The following is a 15,495-nucleotide window of genomic DNA, read 5'->3' as shown; positions in this document are numbered from 1 at the left end:
ATCAGGCTGTTCCCCTGTAGAGCCCCCTCTCCTCTGTTATATCAGACAGTCCTCCGGTAGAGCCCCTCTCCTCTTATATCAGGCTGTTCCCCTGTAGAGTCCCCTCTCCTCTGTTATATCAGACTGTCCTCCTGTACAGCTCCTCTCTCTAATATGTATTTGACTCTATCCCCCCTGTAGCCCTCTCTCTGCACTGTAGCTCCCCTGTACTCCCCCCCCCCATGTAACTGTAGTCCTCCTGTATACCACTCTAACCCCTGTACCCCTCTTTCCCTTTATATAACTGTATATGACTGTGTCTTCCTGTACCCCCTCTCTCTCCCTGTATATCACTATCTCCCCCTGTATCCCCTGTAGATGACTTTGTCCCCCCTGTGGTCCCTCTCCCCCCCGTATATGACTGTGTCCCCTTGTAGCCCCTCTCCCCCGGATACGACTCTGTCCCCTCTGTATACCACTGTCTCCCCCTAGTATATCACTTTGTCTCCCTGTACCCCCTCCCTCCCCTGACTACCACTGTCACCCCCTTGTAGCTCCTCTCTCCCCTGTATACCACTACTACCCTCCTGTATATGACTCGCCCCCCCTCCTTCCCCATACCACTCTGTCCCCCTGAACCTCCTCACTCCCCCCGGTCCCCGGTCTCAGGTGTGTCCTCTCGGTGCTGCCCCCTGGCGGCCGTTCTCTCCACATTATAAGGCGGCGCTTATTACCGGCTCCAGTCTCCCGTCCAGCTCCGTCCTGCCCGGCGGATGGTTCCAGCAGTCTCTGTTGTAGTCGCCGCCGGAGTCTGTCCCCAGGTCCCGGGCTGTCTGGGCGGCCATGACCTAAATGACCGTGGACGGGATGAGTTTCCACAAGGAGGACTGTGTGAGCCTGTGCCAGAAGGCGCTGCAGATCGTGTCCGAGCTCTGCCTGGGGGGGCAGGTGGAGTGGGACAAGTGCACCGGCATCTTCCCCCGGAGCAACCAGGGAGCAGGCAATGCAGGTCAGTGCCAGCCGAGCCACAGGTGCCCGAGCCCGGGAACCAGCTCCAGTAATAACACTTCCCGACATCTGTGGATCCTGTGCTCTAGTGCTTGTACCCCCTGACAGCTCTATACTCCTGCACCCCACTGCTTGTGCCCCCTGACAGCTCTCTCTATACTCCTATGCCCCCTAACACCCCTATACTCCTGCACCCCACTGCTTGTGCCCCCTGACAGCTCTATACTCCTGCACCCCACTGCTTGTATTCCTGCACCCCAGTGCTTGTGCCCCCTGACAGCTCTATACTCCTGCACCCCACTGCTTGTACTCCTGCACCCCAGTGCTTGTGCCCCCTGACAGCTCTATACTCCTGCATCGCAGTGCTTATACTCCTGCACCCCACTGCTTGTACTCCTGCACCCCACTGCCTGTGCCCCTAACACCCCTATACTCCTGCACTCCAGTGCTTGTGCCCCCTGACACCCTTATACTCCTGCACCCCAGTGCTTGTGCCCCCTGACAACTCTCTCTATACTCCTATGCCCCCCTAACACCCCTAAACTCCAGCACTCCAGTGTTTGTGCCCCCTGACACCCCTATACTGCTCCACCGCAGTGCTTGTGCCCCCTAACTCCCCTATGTTCGTGCACCCTGTTGCTTGTGCCCCCTAACACCCCTATACCTCTGCACCCCAGTGCTTGTTCCCCCTGACAGCTCTATACCCCTGCAACTCAGTACTTGTGCCCCCTGACAGCTCTATATCTCTGCACCCCAGTGCTTATGCCCCCTGACAGCTGTATACCCCTGCACCCCAGTGTTTATGCTGCCTGACAGCTCTAACTAGATATCGAATCTTGCTGCCCGCATCCTATTACCTCTGCCCCTCTTATTCTTGGCCGCCGATAAATTGTATTTGCACCCCAATACTCATTCCACCAACTTGCCTCCTCATCCAGGACTTCCAGGGATTTTTCTCCATACCTAACACCAGATGTTCTCCATCCCTTCCATAAACTCTCTTCACTACAAAGCTTACAGCCCTCTAGAGCCCCCATTCTATCTACCCAAATCCTCTGTATGAGGGGCCACCACTATATGCAGTCATTGCACCTTTACTTCAGAAGCCTTGCCTGTACTCCAAAAAATGTGTCCACTCTACTCTCTGTCTGCTCTCTATAGTCTCTACCTCTGCTCTGATCAGTAACTATTCAGCCTCTCCACTATTGTTCATGAGCATCTCCTCAGCCGCCCCACCATTGCTTCCCAGTATTCCCCCAGCTTCTTCACAGTTGCTTCTCACTATCTCTTCATCCCTTCCAACTGACTCCAAGTATCTCCCCAGCATCTTCACCAATATTATCCAGTCTCTCCCCAATCTCATCATCACTGCTTTCCAGTATCTCCTCAGCCTCCCCACTACTTCTCCTCAGTCTCTTCACCACTGCTCTTCAGTATCTCCTCAGCCTCCTGACCACTACTCTCCAGTATCTCCCCAGCCTCTTCACCCCTGCTCACCATTATGTCTTCAGACTTCTCACCACTGCTCCCCGGTATCTCCTCACTACTGCTCCTCACTATCTCCCTAGTCTCCTCAATGTGGCTCCCCAATATCTCCTCAACCACCTCACCACTGCTTTCCAGTATCTCCTCAGCCTCCTCACCACTGCTTTCCAGTATCTCCTCACTACTGCTCCTCACCAGTGTTCTTCACTATCTCCTCAGCCACCTCACCACTTCTTTCCAGTATCTCCTCAGCCTCCTCACCAGTGTTCTTCACTATCTCCTCAGCCACCTCACCACTTCTTTCCAGTATCTCCTCAGCCTCCTCACCAGTGTTCTTCACTATCTCCTCAGCCACCTCACCACTTCTTTCCAGTATCTCCTCAGCCTCCTCACCAGTGTTCTTCACTATCTCCTCAGCCACCTCACCACTTCTTTCCAGTATCTCCTCAGCCTCCTCACCAGTGTTCTTCACTATCTCCTCAGCCACCTCACCACTTCTTTCCAGTATCTCCTCAGCCTCCTCACCAGTGTTCTTCACTATCTCCTCAGCTTTCTCACTACTACTCCCAGTATCTCCTCAGCCTCCTCACCAGTGTCCTTCACTATCTCCTCAGCTTTCTCATTACTACTCCCAGTATCTCCTCAGCCTCCTCACCAGTGTTCTTCACTATCTCCTCAGCTTTCTCACTACTACTCCCAGTATCTCCTCAGCCTCCTCACCAGTGTCCTTCACTATCTCCTCAGCTTTCTCATTACTACTCCCAGTATCTCCCAGTTTCTGTGATTGGATTCAGCTGTGTGGTTCTGTGCTGGGAGATTTCAGCTTTCTCTTTGCTTGGGAATCTTCATAGCCCACTCCCCCCCCATATTAATAATGGTATATTCCAGGGTGGTGATAGTATACCAGGTCAGTGCACCCCTAGGTTGGGACTACATGCCCGGTCCACAGCCCACCCCTCATTGTGCTCCCAGAATGGTCATATCTATGAGATCCCTATGGACGTGATATAATCCTGTGACCCTGCCTGGCGCTCCTGACTGGACAGCAGCATGGCTACAGCAGGCATCTCATTTCAGTAGAGCACTGCGGCTGTCAGGGCTTGCTGGGACTTCTAGTACACTATGTGAGTTTTTGTGAACGAGCTGGAGCATGGACGTATCGTCGAGTGTCGTCGAAGAGCTGTGAATGGAGCAGGGGACAGGGATGTGAAAAGGGGGTGGGACTATCTAGTTATGGGAAATTTTAGAATCTGATTTCTGGGGCGGAGGATTTGGTCCATGCATTCCTTGCGCTAGTGAGGACGAACAGGACGGAAATACATGTGTTTTCGCTCACTCTAAAATTTGTGTGTCTCCACTCATTTTGCCACTTCTTGTCAGGGCATGCTGTTAGTTGTAGTTCTGCCACACCTGCATATCCAATTTCTTAAAGGGGCTCTATCAGCAAAATTATGCTGATAGAGCCCCACATATGCGTGAATAAGTTATATTAAACTACTACAGTAGTAATAGCAGCATGCTACTGTGCATGCACCCGCGCCATTTTTTATCAATGGCAGTTCGCGAGCGCTGGAGGAAGACGGGACCCGAAGACATCTCTGGAAGAGGAGGCTTGGCTGAAGATGACGTCGGACCCTGAATGCCGGCCCACCGTGCACAATAGATAAGTTTAACATATTCTTTTTTAGAGTTTTATTTTAAAATGGGGGGGTAGAGGCTATTCACGCATATGTGGGGCTCTATCAGCATATCTATCAGATACCTCCATATCCAGGTGGACCCTTACACTCAATCTGTGTATTACATTGATTTTAAAAGGGATCTTTCACCACTTTCACCAATTCCAACTCTTTACCTCTTTCAATAGCTGGCACTCTACTGATTCTGGCACAGCTGAAATTTTTCCTCTAGCCTCCTCCATTCCGGAGTAATCAGTGCTGTTATTTTCAGTACCAGATATATTAACTAATCTCTCTACTCTTAGGTGGGAGGTCCCAGACTACCTGCTCCAGCCAAAGACCGCCCACCTAGAGACCAATTAGTATATAGAGTCCTGAAACTAACATCATAGATTACTCAGGAACGGTGGGAGCTAAAGAAAAATTTCCAACTGTGCTGGAATCAGTGGAGGGGCAGCTAATAAAGGATGTAAAGATTTGGAAGAGTTCTGAATGGTGAGAGGTCCTCTTTAAGTGTCTACCATGTAACATTACCCTTCAGTAGTAGTGGACCCTACTGAGAAATTGTATGGTAGGCTACAGCTTCCACCTCCCACCACGTGCTTACAGCTAACGACCAGGGTTTCTTAGAAAGCTGGGAGGCAATTGTTGCTCTCACTACTTCATTAATATGTTATACCCATCTTTTCCAGAAAGCTCAAGAAGATTCTGTATTCTGGAAAAACTGGGTGACATATAGCAGAGTTTATACCCAGCTTTTCAAGGTTTCTGAATGGCAAAACTGCCTAAATTCAAAGGAAAACTAGAAGAGGATATATATCAATGTATATCTAGGGAGATTTGCCATTCTAGACTCTAGGAAAGATGGGTTACAGGTAATGTAGCCAAGTTTATACCCAGCTTTTCTAGGTTTCTAAATGATAATCTGCATAGAAGTGCAGAAAATCTAATGGGGTGATGTATCGTTTTACATCTAGGCAAATTTGACACTCAGGATTCTAGGAAAGCTGGAAGGCAAACACATTTACAGCACTCGTATTAGATTCTGTTCTACTTTTACGGTCTCCTGAATGGTAGGTTTACACCAATTTCCTCTTACTAGGCTGATTTTGCCATTCAGGAATCTGGGAAAGCTGGGTGGAATGAGTTATGACCAGAGGATGGTCAGGTTATTGGAAACACAGAAGCCATTAATTGTAATAAATGTGCTAGGCTCAGTACAAATACTCATCACCAGGGGAAGTGACAGGACGGCTTTGTGGCGGTGACAGCGCCGCCGCTCGCAGATCAATGGCCGTCTGATGGATTGGAGGACTGCTTGCTGTTATCAGGACACAACATATGTGATTTATATGTGACACAGAGAAACAGGATGGATGTGCCAGACTATGCCGGGAGGCGAGAAATCATGAGGGAAAACCGCATCATTGACAGCAAGCAGAGAAGTATATGTATTATATATGTATAGATACAACTGTAACAAATGCACAGCTGTGAGAAGTTTCCAGGCTTGTGTCCCCATTCACTGACAGCAAGCAGAGCATATTGGTGTGAACAGATAACAGGATTGTGTGCAATGATACAACTGTAACAAACGCACAGCTGTGAGAAGTTTCAGGTGTATACAGGATTCCAGTGTCCCCATTCACTAACAGCAACTAGGTAATGATGAGGGACTAACACATAAAGAGCTGGATTTCTACAATGATTAACCCTTATTTACTTGAAATTGCAAAACACCTTGAAATCTAATTCTAGGAAAGCTGGATGACAATGTGACTGCCATTACTCCTCAGCTGTCTTGTATTATGCAGTGGTATAGAAGTTGCTGTCCATTCTGCCTCTTCTAGGTTAAATCTGTGTGAAAGCTGGGTAACATCTCCACTGCCCTAGATTGCTGGTTGGTAATATCAGTGAATGTAGAATTTGATGTTCAGGAGTCTAGGAAAGTTGGGTGACAATTCTTGATAGAGCTCTGATAATGGATATATTGGGTGCTACTCAGCTTTACCATTTCTAGGTTACATATATTTCTGGGACAGCTGGGTGATAATATGGCAGCCACTGTTTCTTGGGGTGACCACCCATCTTTATTGGATTACTAGGGAGTTGTGTGGAGTTGATGGCTCATAATTATCCTCACTTGCTGTTCAGGACACGGGAAAGCTGGGTGTCACCCTTTGTAGTGATTGCAGTATTATAGTAGTTCTATTCTTGTACATAGGAGACAGTATTATAGTAGTTATATTCTTGTACATAAGGAGCAGTATTATAGTAGTTATATTCTTGTGCATAGGAGCAGTATTATAGTAGTTATATTCTTGTACATAGGAGCAGTATTATAGTAGCTATATTCTAGTACATAGGAGCAGTATTATAGTAGTTATATTCTTGTACATAGGAGGCAGTATTATAGTAGTTATATTCTTGTACATAAGGAGCAGTATTATAGTAGTTATATTCTTGTACATAGGGGTAGTATTATAGTAGTTATATTCTTGTGCATAGGAGCAGTATTATAGTAGTTATATTCTTGTACATAGGAGCAGTATTATAGTAGCTAGATTCTAGTACATAGGAGCAGTATTATAGTAGTTATATTCTTGTACATAGGAGACAGTATTATAGTAGTTATATTCTTGTACATAGGGGGTAGTATTATAGTAGTTATATTCTAGTACATCAGGGCAATATTATATTATAGTAGTTATATTCTTGAACATAGGGGGCAGTATTATAGTAGTTATATTCTTGTACATAGGGGGCCGTATTATAGTAGTTCTATTCTTGTACATAGGAGCAGTATTATAGTAGTTCTATTCTTGTACATAAGAGAAGTATTATAGTAGTTATATTCTTGTACATAAGAGCAGTATTATAGTAGTTATATTCTTGTACATAGGGGGCAGTATTATAGTAGTTATATTCTAGTACATAGGGGGCAGTATTATAGTAGTTATATTCTTGTACATAAGAGCAGTATTATAGTAGTTATATTCTTGTACATAGGGGGCAGTATTATAGTAGTTATATTCTAGTACATAGGAGCAGTATTATAGTAGTTATATTCTTGTACATGGGGAGCAGTATTATATAGTTATAGTCTTGTACATAGGAGGTGTATTATAGTAGTTATATTCTTGTATATAGGAGCAGTATTATAGTAGTTATATTCTTGTAGATAGGAGGCAGTATTATAGTAGTTATATTCTTGTATATAGGAGCAGTATTATAGTAGTTATATTCTTATACATAGGGGGCAATATTATAGTGGTTATATTCTTATACATAGGAGCAGTATTATAGTAGTTGCTTTTTTTACTGATGTTTTCACCACTTGCTCATTTTGATGTGGTATTTGTCTTATCCAGGCTGCTGTAACACACTAATTTCCCCATGGTGTGACTATTAAAGGATTATCGATTATCAGAACAGAATTTTTGAGAGCTCAGTACAAGACATGGGCTTCATCATTAATAGTATGTGCGCTTAAAGGGGAGTTTATTGTGTATTATAACGCTCCTTGGATCCACTTAGGTTGCCATGACAGCAAGAGTTAATTATGGGGCCTTACCACAGGAAGCGACATTCAGCGGCCATGTTGGTGTCATTTACAGTTAACGTTTGGGAATTTGTGACCTTATAACCTCATCACTGGAGACGGTTGCCATAGCAATGGTTGAAGAGAGCCACTACCCATGAAGAGGCATTTAATTACATATGATGGTGATTTACATGGGACTGCAGCAAATTAAAAGTCACAAGTTACCATAAAGACCTAATGTTATACATGTACTATTAGAGATGGAGACAGCCTATCACAAAACTTCCCTAAACTGCCTAAGCATGGGCAGGGCTTCCTCTTCCCTTTCCCCACCCCTGCTTAGATAGGCTTTATTTAATAGCTTTGAAAGTGACAATATTCTGTGAATCTGTGAATTTTCCCATTGGAAGGAATCTTTATAAATGACTTCTAGTCTTTCTCACTCCTGATATGCGGTATTATTCATTATTCTCTTTTCCCTGTATCAGTGGCCTCGGAGCTGTAATCAGATACTTCAACATTTTTCTAAATCCTCTAGAACGTAATAAAATGTCTAATTAGATCTTCTGATGACAGCGGGAAAAGGTCAGAGAAATAAACCGGAGAGAAAATGGCAAGTAATTGGGGGGAGAGATGTGGAACTGTGCCGAAACGAGAAGTCGAGGAATATATCATCATATGGCTATATAAAGGACTGGAAACTCATTCCCTCTACATTGGAGCAGTAGTAGTTATATTCTTGTGCATAGGAGCAGTTTTATAATAGTTATATTCTTTTACCTAAGTGGCAGTATTATAGTAGTTATATTCTTGAACATAGGAGCAATATTATAGTAATTATATTCTAGTACATAGTAGCAGTATTATAGTAGTTATATTCTTGTACATAGGAATAGTATTATAGAAGTTATATTCTTGTACATAGGAGGCAGTATTATAGTAGTTATATTCTTGTACATAGGAATAGTATTATAGAAGTTATATTCTTGTACATAGGAGGCAGTATTATAGTAGTTATATTCTTGTACATAGGAGCAGTATTATAGTAATTATATTCTAGTACATAGGAGCAGTATTATAGTAGCTATATTCTTGTACATAGGAGTAGTATTATAGAAGTTATATTCTTGTACATAGGAGTAGTATTATAGTAGTTATATTCTTGTACATAGGAACAGTATTATAGTAGTAATATTCTTGAACATAGGAGCAATATTATAGTAATTATATTCTAGTACATAGGAGCAGTATTATAGTAGTTATAATCTTGAACATAGGAGCAATATTATAGTAATTATATTCTAGTACATAGGAGCAGTATTATAGTAGTTATATTCTTGTACATAGGAGTAGTATTATAGTAGTTATATTCTTGTACATAGGAGCAGTATTATAGTAGTTATATTCTTGTACATAGGAGGCAGTATTATAGTAGTTATATTCTTGTACATAGGAGGCAGTATTATAGTAGTTATATTCTTGTACATAGGAACAGTATTATAGTAGTAATATTCTTGAACATAGGAGCAATATTATAGTAATTATATTCTAGTACATAGGAGCAGTATTATAGTAGTTATAATCTTGAACATAGGAGCAATATTATAGTAATTATATTCTAGTACATAGGAGCAGTATTATAGTAGTTATATTCTTGTACATAGGAGTAGTATTATAGTAGTTATATTCTTGTACATAGGAGCAGTATTATAGTAGTTATATTCTTGTACATAGGAGGCAGTATTATAGTAGTTATATTCTTGTACATAGGAGGCAGTATTATAGTAGTTATATTCTTGTACATAGGGGGCAGTATTATAGTAGTTATATTCCTGTACATAGGAGGCAGTATTATCCTATTAATATTAAATGTGAAATGTTTGTGGGTTTGTGACTTTGGATGTTCGGATGTTTGGCGGTCAATCACGCAAAACCCGCTCCACCGATTTGGCTGAAATTTTCCACAAACATAGTTAATACACACAATTGCGCAATAGGCTACTTTTGAACACAATAACCCACATATGTTTTCCACACGAACCCCACAAAAAACAAACTGACATCACCATCTCTGCAATCTCACACACTTTGGACCATAGCAAGCCCCTAAACTTCACATTACCCCCTACAGCCTAGCCCCTAACCCCACACACTCACACTCACATATACTTTCCCACTTTCACCCTCACCTTCACCATCCTGCAGGAGCCTACCTCTGTCACTCTCCGGACCAGCCATGTTTGCCGACCCCCACCGCTGGGAGGATCCTCGGCACCGCCCACCACACTACTCCACTAGCTTCACAGGAGCATGCGCACTTTGCACACATAAACAACGTGTTACTAGCACGCCACCATTTTGCGCGTCCACCTTAGGCCGCAGCACACGAAATCCTGCCTCCAGCCTGCAACAGTACCCGACGCCGCTATCACCTCCCTGCTATTTCCTCTGCATGATCCATCCACCAGCTCGACACTGGTAAGTTCACGTACGCCATAGCCCTTCCCTTACACAATCGCACATACACTGCGCTACCCCCGTCATGTCTCCGGTTTCTGCCAACTTTGCGTCCTCCACCGCCTTCTCTTACCTGTCCCGCGGCTCCCGTCTGTCCCTCACTGCGCGTAGGCATCCTCCTGCTCATCTCCGCCGCCTACACTGGGCTAGGCTGCCGCCGCGAAGGTTCCTATATCAGCCGCTAGCTCTCCCACGCCTCCCACACAGCTCAGTGTGTCCAGGCTGCTGCAGGCTATGCTACGTAGCCTGCAATAGCGCTGGCACGATTATGCAATACATAGCAATACATTACGATTGCAATGCATTGCATTGTTCAGGACACTCCTGCTGGTGTACAACGGTATTGTTTTGCAAGCTGCTGGATGCAGTCTGCAAACCTCATTAGCATTAAAATAAAAAAATAAAAAAACAATACTGTGAAACACACACATTACCTATCCCCACCTCCGAAATCCCTCACTCTACTAACTGAACTAAACATTACGCCTGCATACACTCACACTATTAGGCAATGCATTGCAATACATTACTATTAACTATTACTATTATTACGTTAACGCCATGTAAACCCGATCGTAAAATTTCACCTGCGACTCCATTTACACACTTCTACAATCACCGCAGACGAAGTCGCGGGTAGCAGCTAGTAGTAGTTATATTCTTGTACATAGGAGCAGTATTATAGTAGTTATATTCTAGTACATAGGTGCAGTATTATAGTAGTTATATTCTTGTACATAGGGGGCAGTATTATAGTAGTTATATTCTTGTACATAGGAGCAGTATTATAGTAGTTATATTCTAGTACATAGGTGCAGTATTATAGTAGTTATATTCTTGTACATATGAGGCAGTATTATAGTAGTTATATTCCAGTACATAGAGCAGTATTATTGAAGATACATTCTTGTTCATAGGATCAGTATTATAGTAGTTGCTTTTTCACTGCTGTTTTCACCACTTGCTCACTTTCCTGTGGTATTTTGCACCTACAGTATTCTTTTTTGTTTTGGTCTTTTCTTGTGGTTTGATTTGATACTTTCAGAATTTGTACTATTTTTTTCTTTCTTGCTCCTCTTCTCTCAGACAAATAACTGTAATCAAATTTGATGAATTATGATGTGTGATCTCTACTTCGTCTTCCAGTATCAGTCTGTTCCTTCTGTTTAACCCTTAAGAAGTCCAGGATTAGAGAATTATAGCTGCTTATAGGTTGTGTGTTTCTCAGCTGCAGTTTTTGGGAGGAAGTAGCGGTTCTTTTTTAATCCTGAACAACTCCATTTTAGTGATTTTTGTTTTTTGGGTTATTTACCTGATCTCTTATATTTACCATGCAGACATATCGGTCAGTCTCCTGGCGGTCGTGGTCAGCTTCTGCGGATTGGCGCTACTGGTGGTCTCGCTCTTTGTCTTCTGGAAACTGTGTTGGCCCTGTTGGAGGAGTAAACCTGTCACAACTGTGGCTAATGGTGTTCCCCCATGTGTGCCCAGCGCCCCCCCTGAAGTGACGGAACCCAATGAGAAGAAGGAAATTAAGCAAAACGGAAAACAATCGGTAAAGATGCAGGAGGCCGCCATGAAGATCAGCCACACATCGCCCGACATTCCGGCTGAGGTGCAGAATGCCTTGAAAGAACACCTAATGAAGCACGCTCGTATGCAGCGTCAGATCACTGAGCCCACATCATCGTCACGGTAAGAGTCCAATATAACCATTTTTTTCTTTTTAGCTAACTTATTTCTTTGTACTGATATCCCCCATGTCCCCATGACAACACTTCTAGTCCTCTGCCTTGGCAATTCAGGGTTGTCATAAGGATTCGTGAAGGATGAGGATCACAATCCAACTGACTGGTATCTGGCTATTATTGTGCATAGTAATTACTATGCATGCAGTGTCCCTATGACAATTTTTTTATGACTAGCTTTCCTCTTGCTTTTCAGTGTTGTCATAGGGACCATGAATCCAAAACCCATATAATGCCCCTTTAGTGCTTTCATAACGTCCCCTTAGTGCCCCTGCATTGTATAATACCCCCTTTGTTCTCCCATACAGTATAATGCCCCCCACATAGCATTATGCCCCTGTTGCCACCACACAGTGCAATGATCCATAAGCGCCTCACTTACTGTAATGACCCCCTTACTTCCATCACATGGTATAATGATTACCTCAGTGGCGCCCACATAGTATAACGCCCTCTCTGTGCTCCTATACAGTGTACCGCCACTGTAATGCCTCTCACAGTATAATGTCCCACTTAGTGACCCACACAGTATAATGCCACCTTTAATGCCTCTACACAGTGTAATGACTCTCTTGGTATCCCCACACAATGTAATGCCACCACATTTGCCATCAAACACTATGATGATCCCACACAGATTGATGCTTTTCAGTGGCCCCTATGCAATATGATACCACCAGTAGAGACAGTGGATGACTGTTGGAGCCATTTTTTTTTTATTTTTTTAAACTCCAACTTATGTGACTACCACTACCTCTTCACAATGAATCATCACCCACATCTCTAGACAAGCTGGTGGCCACAATGGTAGTCACCCAGCTTTCCTAGAAACAGATATAACCTAGAAATGCCTGAAGGTGGGGATGTGTGAAATACTCCAGATTACAGTGTTGTGGTTGTCCATGTTTCTCTGCCTTGTTAGTAGGGTGAGAGGAGCTCCGCTGGGGTTTGTTGTAGCCCCTGTTCCTCTTAATCACCTTACTTGAGACGTCTATTTACCCACTGAGTGCTCTTACTATCTGCGGCGATCTTCCCTGTACATGTTGTGCTCTTATTTACTTCACTGGTCCGTTGTCATGCCGCGGCGGCAGCTCACCATAATTAGAACATCGTGTACCTCTCCTGCCCGTCTTCTAATTGGAAACAATGGGTCACTGAGATGTAAAAGAAAACACAGAATTTCTCTCCAGTCTCAATGTCACCGCTATCACAGAAACATGGGAATTTATTACTAGGATAGATGCTGAAGTTGTGTGACTCAGTCGTTGTACAGGATATTTATAGTCTTAATGTTGGCACGTGAAGGAAATGTGGCTCAATTGGGCACACGGTATTTCCTTACTATGCCGGTGTTACATCGTGGTGAACACATGGAGCTGCATCTATCATGTGACAGTCATGTGCTAGGCATTGTGTGGGGCGGGCATGACTACGACTACAAAGTCATGTGACTTCTGCGTACTTAACGACAGGCCCTTTTTTAAGGGACAATCTCACAAACTAAATCACAAAAGCAGCACTTTAGGCAATGGTGGGACTAAGGATATTACATTTTACTGTGAATTGAGATGTACATGACTAGAGGGGGACGAGAGGGGATTGTCCATTTTTGGGTAGAGTTTACATAACATCACTCCTTTTGAAGGAAGAGTTTCCAGCGATGTGATTTCTGAAAATTTGTGACCATACTGGTAAAGTTGGGACAATGTTGACTCCTTGACCCCTTTTTAACAGAGACCTGCTTATTTAGGGGGCATTCACACTACGTATACTGAAGCTTATTCTGAACGTAAAACACGTTCAGAATAAGCGGCGTATAAAGCAGCTCCATTCATTTCTATGGGAGCGGGGATACGAGCGCTCCCCATAGAAATGAATGGGCCGCTTCTTTCACTGCGAGCAGTCCCATTGAAGTGAATGGGAAGTGCCGGCGTATACGGCTCGGCATGAGCAGAGCTTGCCGTATACGCCGGCACTTCCCATTCAGTTCAATGGGACTGCTCGCAGTGAAAGAAGCGGCCCATTCATTTCTATGGGGAGCGCTCGCATGCCGGCTCCCATAGAAATGAATGGGAAGTGTTCGGCAGCCCTGCTGTAACGCCGGCGTGTATGGCTGTGATACACGCTGGCATTACGTAGTGTGAATGCACCCTTAGGTGGTTTCCACTAGTGTCATAGCTCCTATTGACAGATGACATTGGCTTTAATGTTATCCAGCGGCCTTCCAACCAATTTGTATTTGCACTAGGATTGGTTGCTATGGGAAACTGAGCCTGTTTTTTTTTTTGTACGTTTCGTAAACTTGCCCGTAGCAACCAATCAGAACGCTGCTTTTATTTTTCCAGTGCAGTTAAAGAATTGAAAGCTGATCTCTGATTGGTTGCTATGGGCAACAAAGACTGTCTAATCAGTGAAGCCCTTTTATGGGATTGTCGAAACTTCTAGCTAAATGTGCTCATAGACTGAAGCAGTGTTGTCAAGGCCCATCCCTTATATGAAGACCATTGCGATGGTGTTCCCCTTTAAGCTCTGCAGTGACACTTTTGAGAGTTCAGAGCGCGCCGTCTGTGTATTTGTTGCTTCGTATAATTAATTTTTAGGAGTGATCAAAACATATAATTTTCTGCAGCGTTAGTCATTTTTAAGTGTCTGTGATTTGTGCTGCTCGGCGGACGGGCGGCGGCGGCTTACCAGAACTGTGTCGTGTCCGGAGCAAAATAAAACCAGAAATTAAGTGACTTAATTAAGTGAATCCATTCAATAGAGTTTAGTCTGTTATTGGGGGTTTTATAAATAAAGCTCCATGTAAATGGCATGCAGTGTTATATGGTGGCCATTCTCCTCCTCTGTCTATGTGCCGCTTTAATTCTGGAGGACTCATGTCGTCCTGGTGGTACACAAATGGCTGTCCATTTCAATAGACACTATGGATGCAGCTCCTTCTGGGAGGTGCCTGGAGCAGAACCAGGGGAGATCATAAGAGATGCCCTCATAAGAGATCATAAGATCATAAGATAAGATAATCCTCTTAAGAGATCATAAGATAAGATAATCCTTTTTCAGATCTGATCACCTCAGCGGCTCTTTTTTGTCTCATCCTTTAGTTAAAAGTTCCGGGAACTTTCTGATATACCTTTGTGTGTCTCCACTTTCGGTCACTAAATAGAAACCGTCATTGTTACATTCTAAAGACCAATCCTGACCTAATAATTCTCACAGCTGAGGGTTTGTTACAGATGTATCAGCAGCAGTATTACTGTTTCTCCTGCTCCGATACTGTATCAGGGCAGGTATAATGTATCTGGCTATATAGCTTACAGAAAATCCTTTATACTGGATGCAATTGTAACAAATCATGGAGAGTCTTAAAGTACCAGAAGCCGAGTGAAAAATGATATTTTGCATCTTGAAAGTGGAGTGAGAAAATACCAAATCTAGAGTCAACTCTTTACAAAGTTGCACATTCATTTGAACGCTTTCCTTTACACTTGAGGAATAACAAAGGCCCACCCCTGAACTACTGAAGCCCCTCCCT

At 43.7% G+C, this 15,495-nt stretch overlaps 1 protein-coding gene across 1 annotated transcript in view; it reads left to right on the top strand.

Annotated features, from left to right (window-relative positions):
- Positions 1-739: 739 nt before the first annotated feature.
- SYT10 (synaptotagmin 10) overlaps positions 740-15,495 on the top strand; it is a 34,640-nt gene continuing 19,884 nt past the window's right edge. Inside the window, exons 1-2 of the mRNA XM_075274885.1 lie at positions 740-988; positions 11,550-11,907. Of these exons, the coding sequence (XP_075130986.1) occupies positions 832-988; positions 11,550-11,907 (515 nt within the window). The 5' untranslated portion in view covers positions 740-831. The remainder of the gene's footprint in view (positions 989-11,549; positions 11,908-15,495) is intronic.

The sequence above is a fragment of the Leptodactylus fuscus genome, chromosome 5 (genome assembly GCF_031893055.1).
Source record: "Leptodactylus fuscus isolate aLepFus1 chromosome 5, aLepFus1.hap2, whole genome shotgun sequence".
Taxonomy (NCBI): domain Eukaryota; kingdom Metazoa; phylum Chordata; class Amphibia; order Anura; family Leptodactylidae; genus Leptodactylus; species Leptodactylus fuscus.
The sequence above is the reverse complement of the archived record's forward strand: the minus strand, read 5'-3'. Positions and strand labels throughout refer to the sequence as shown.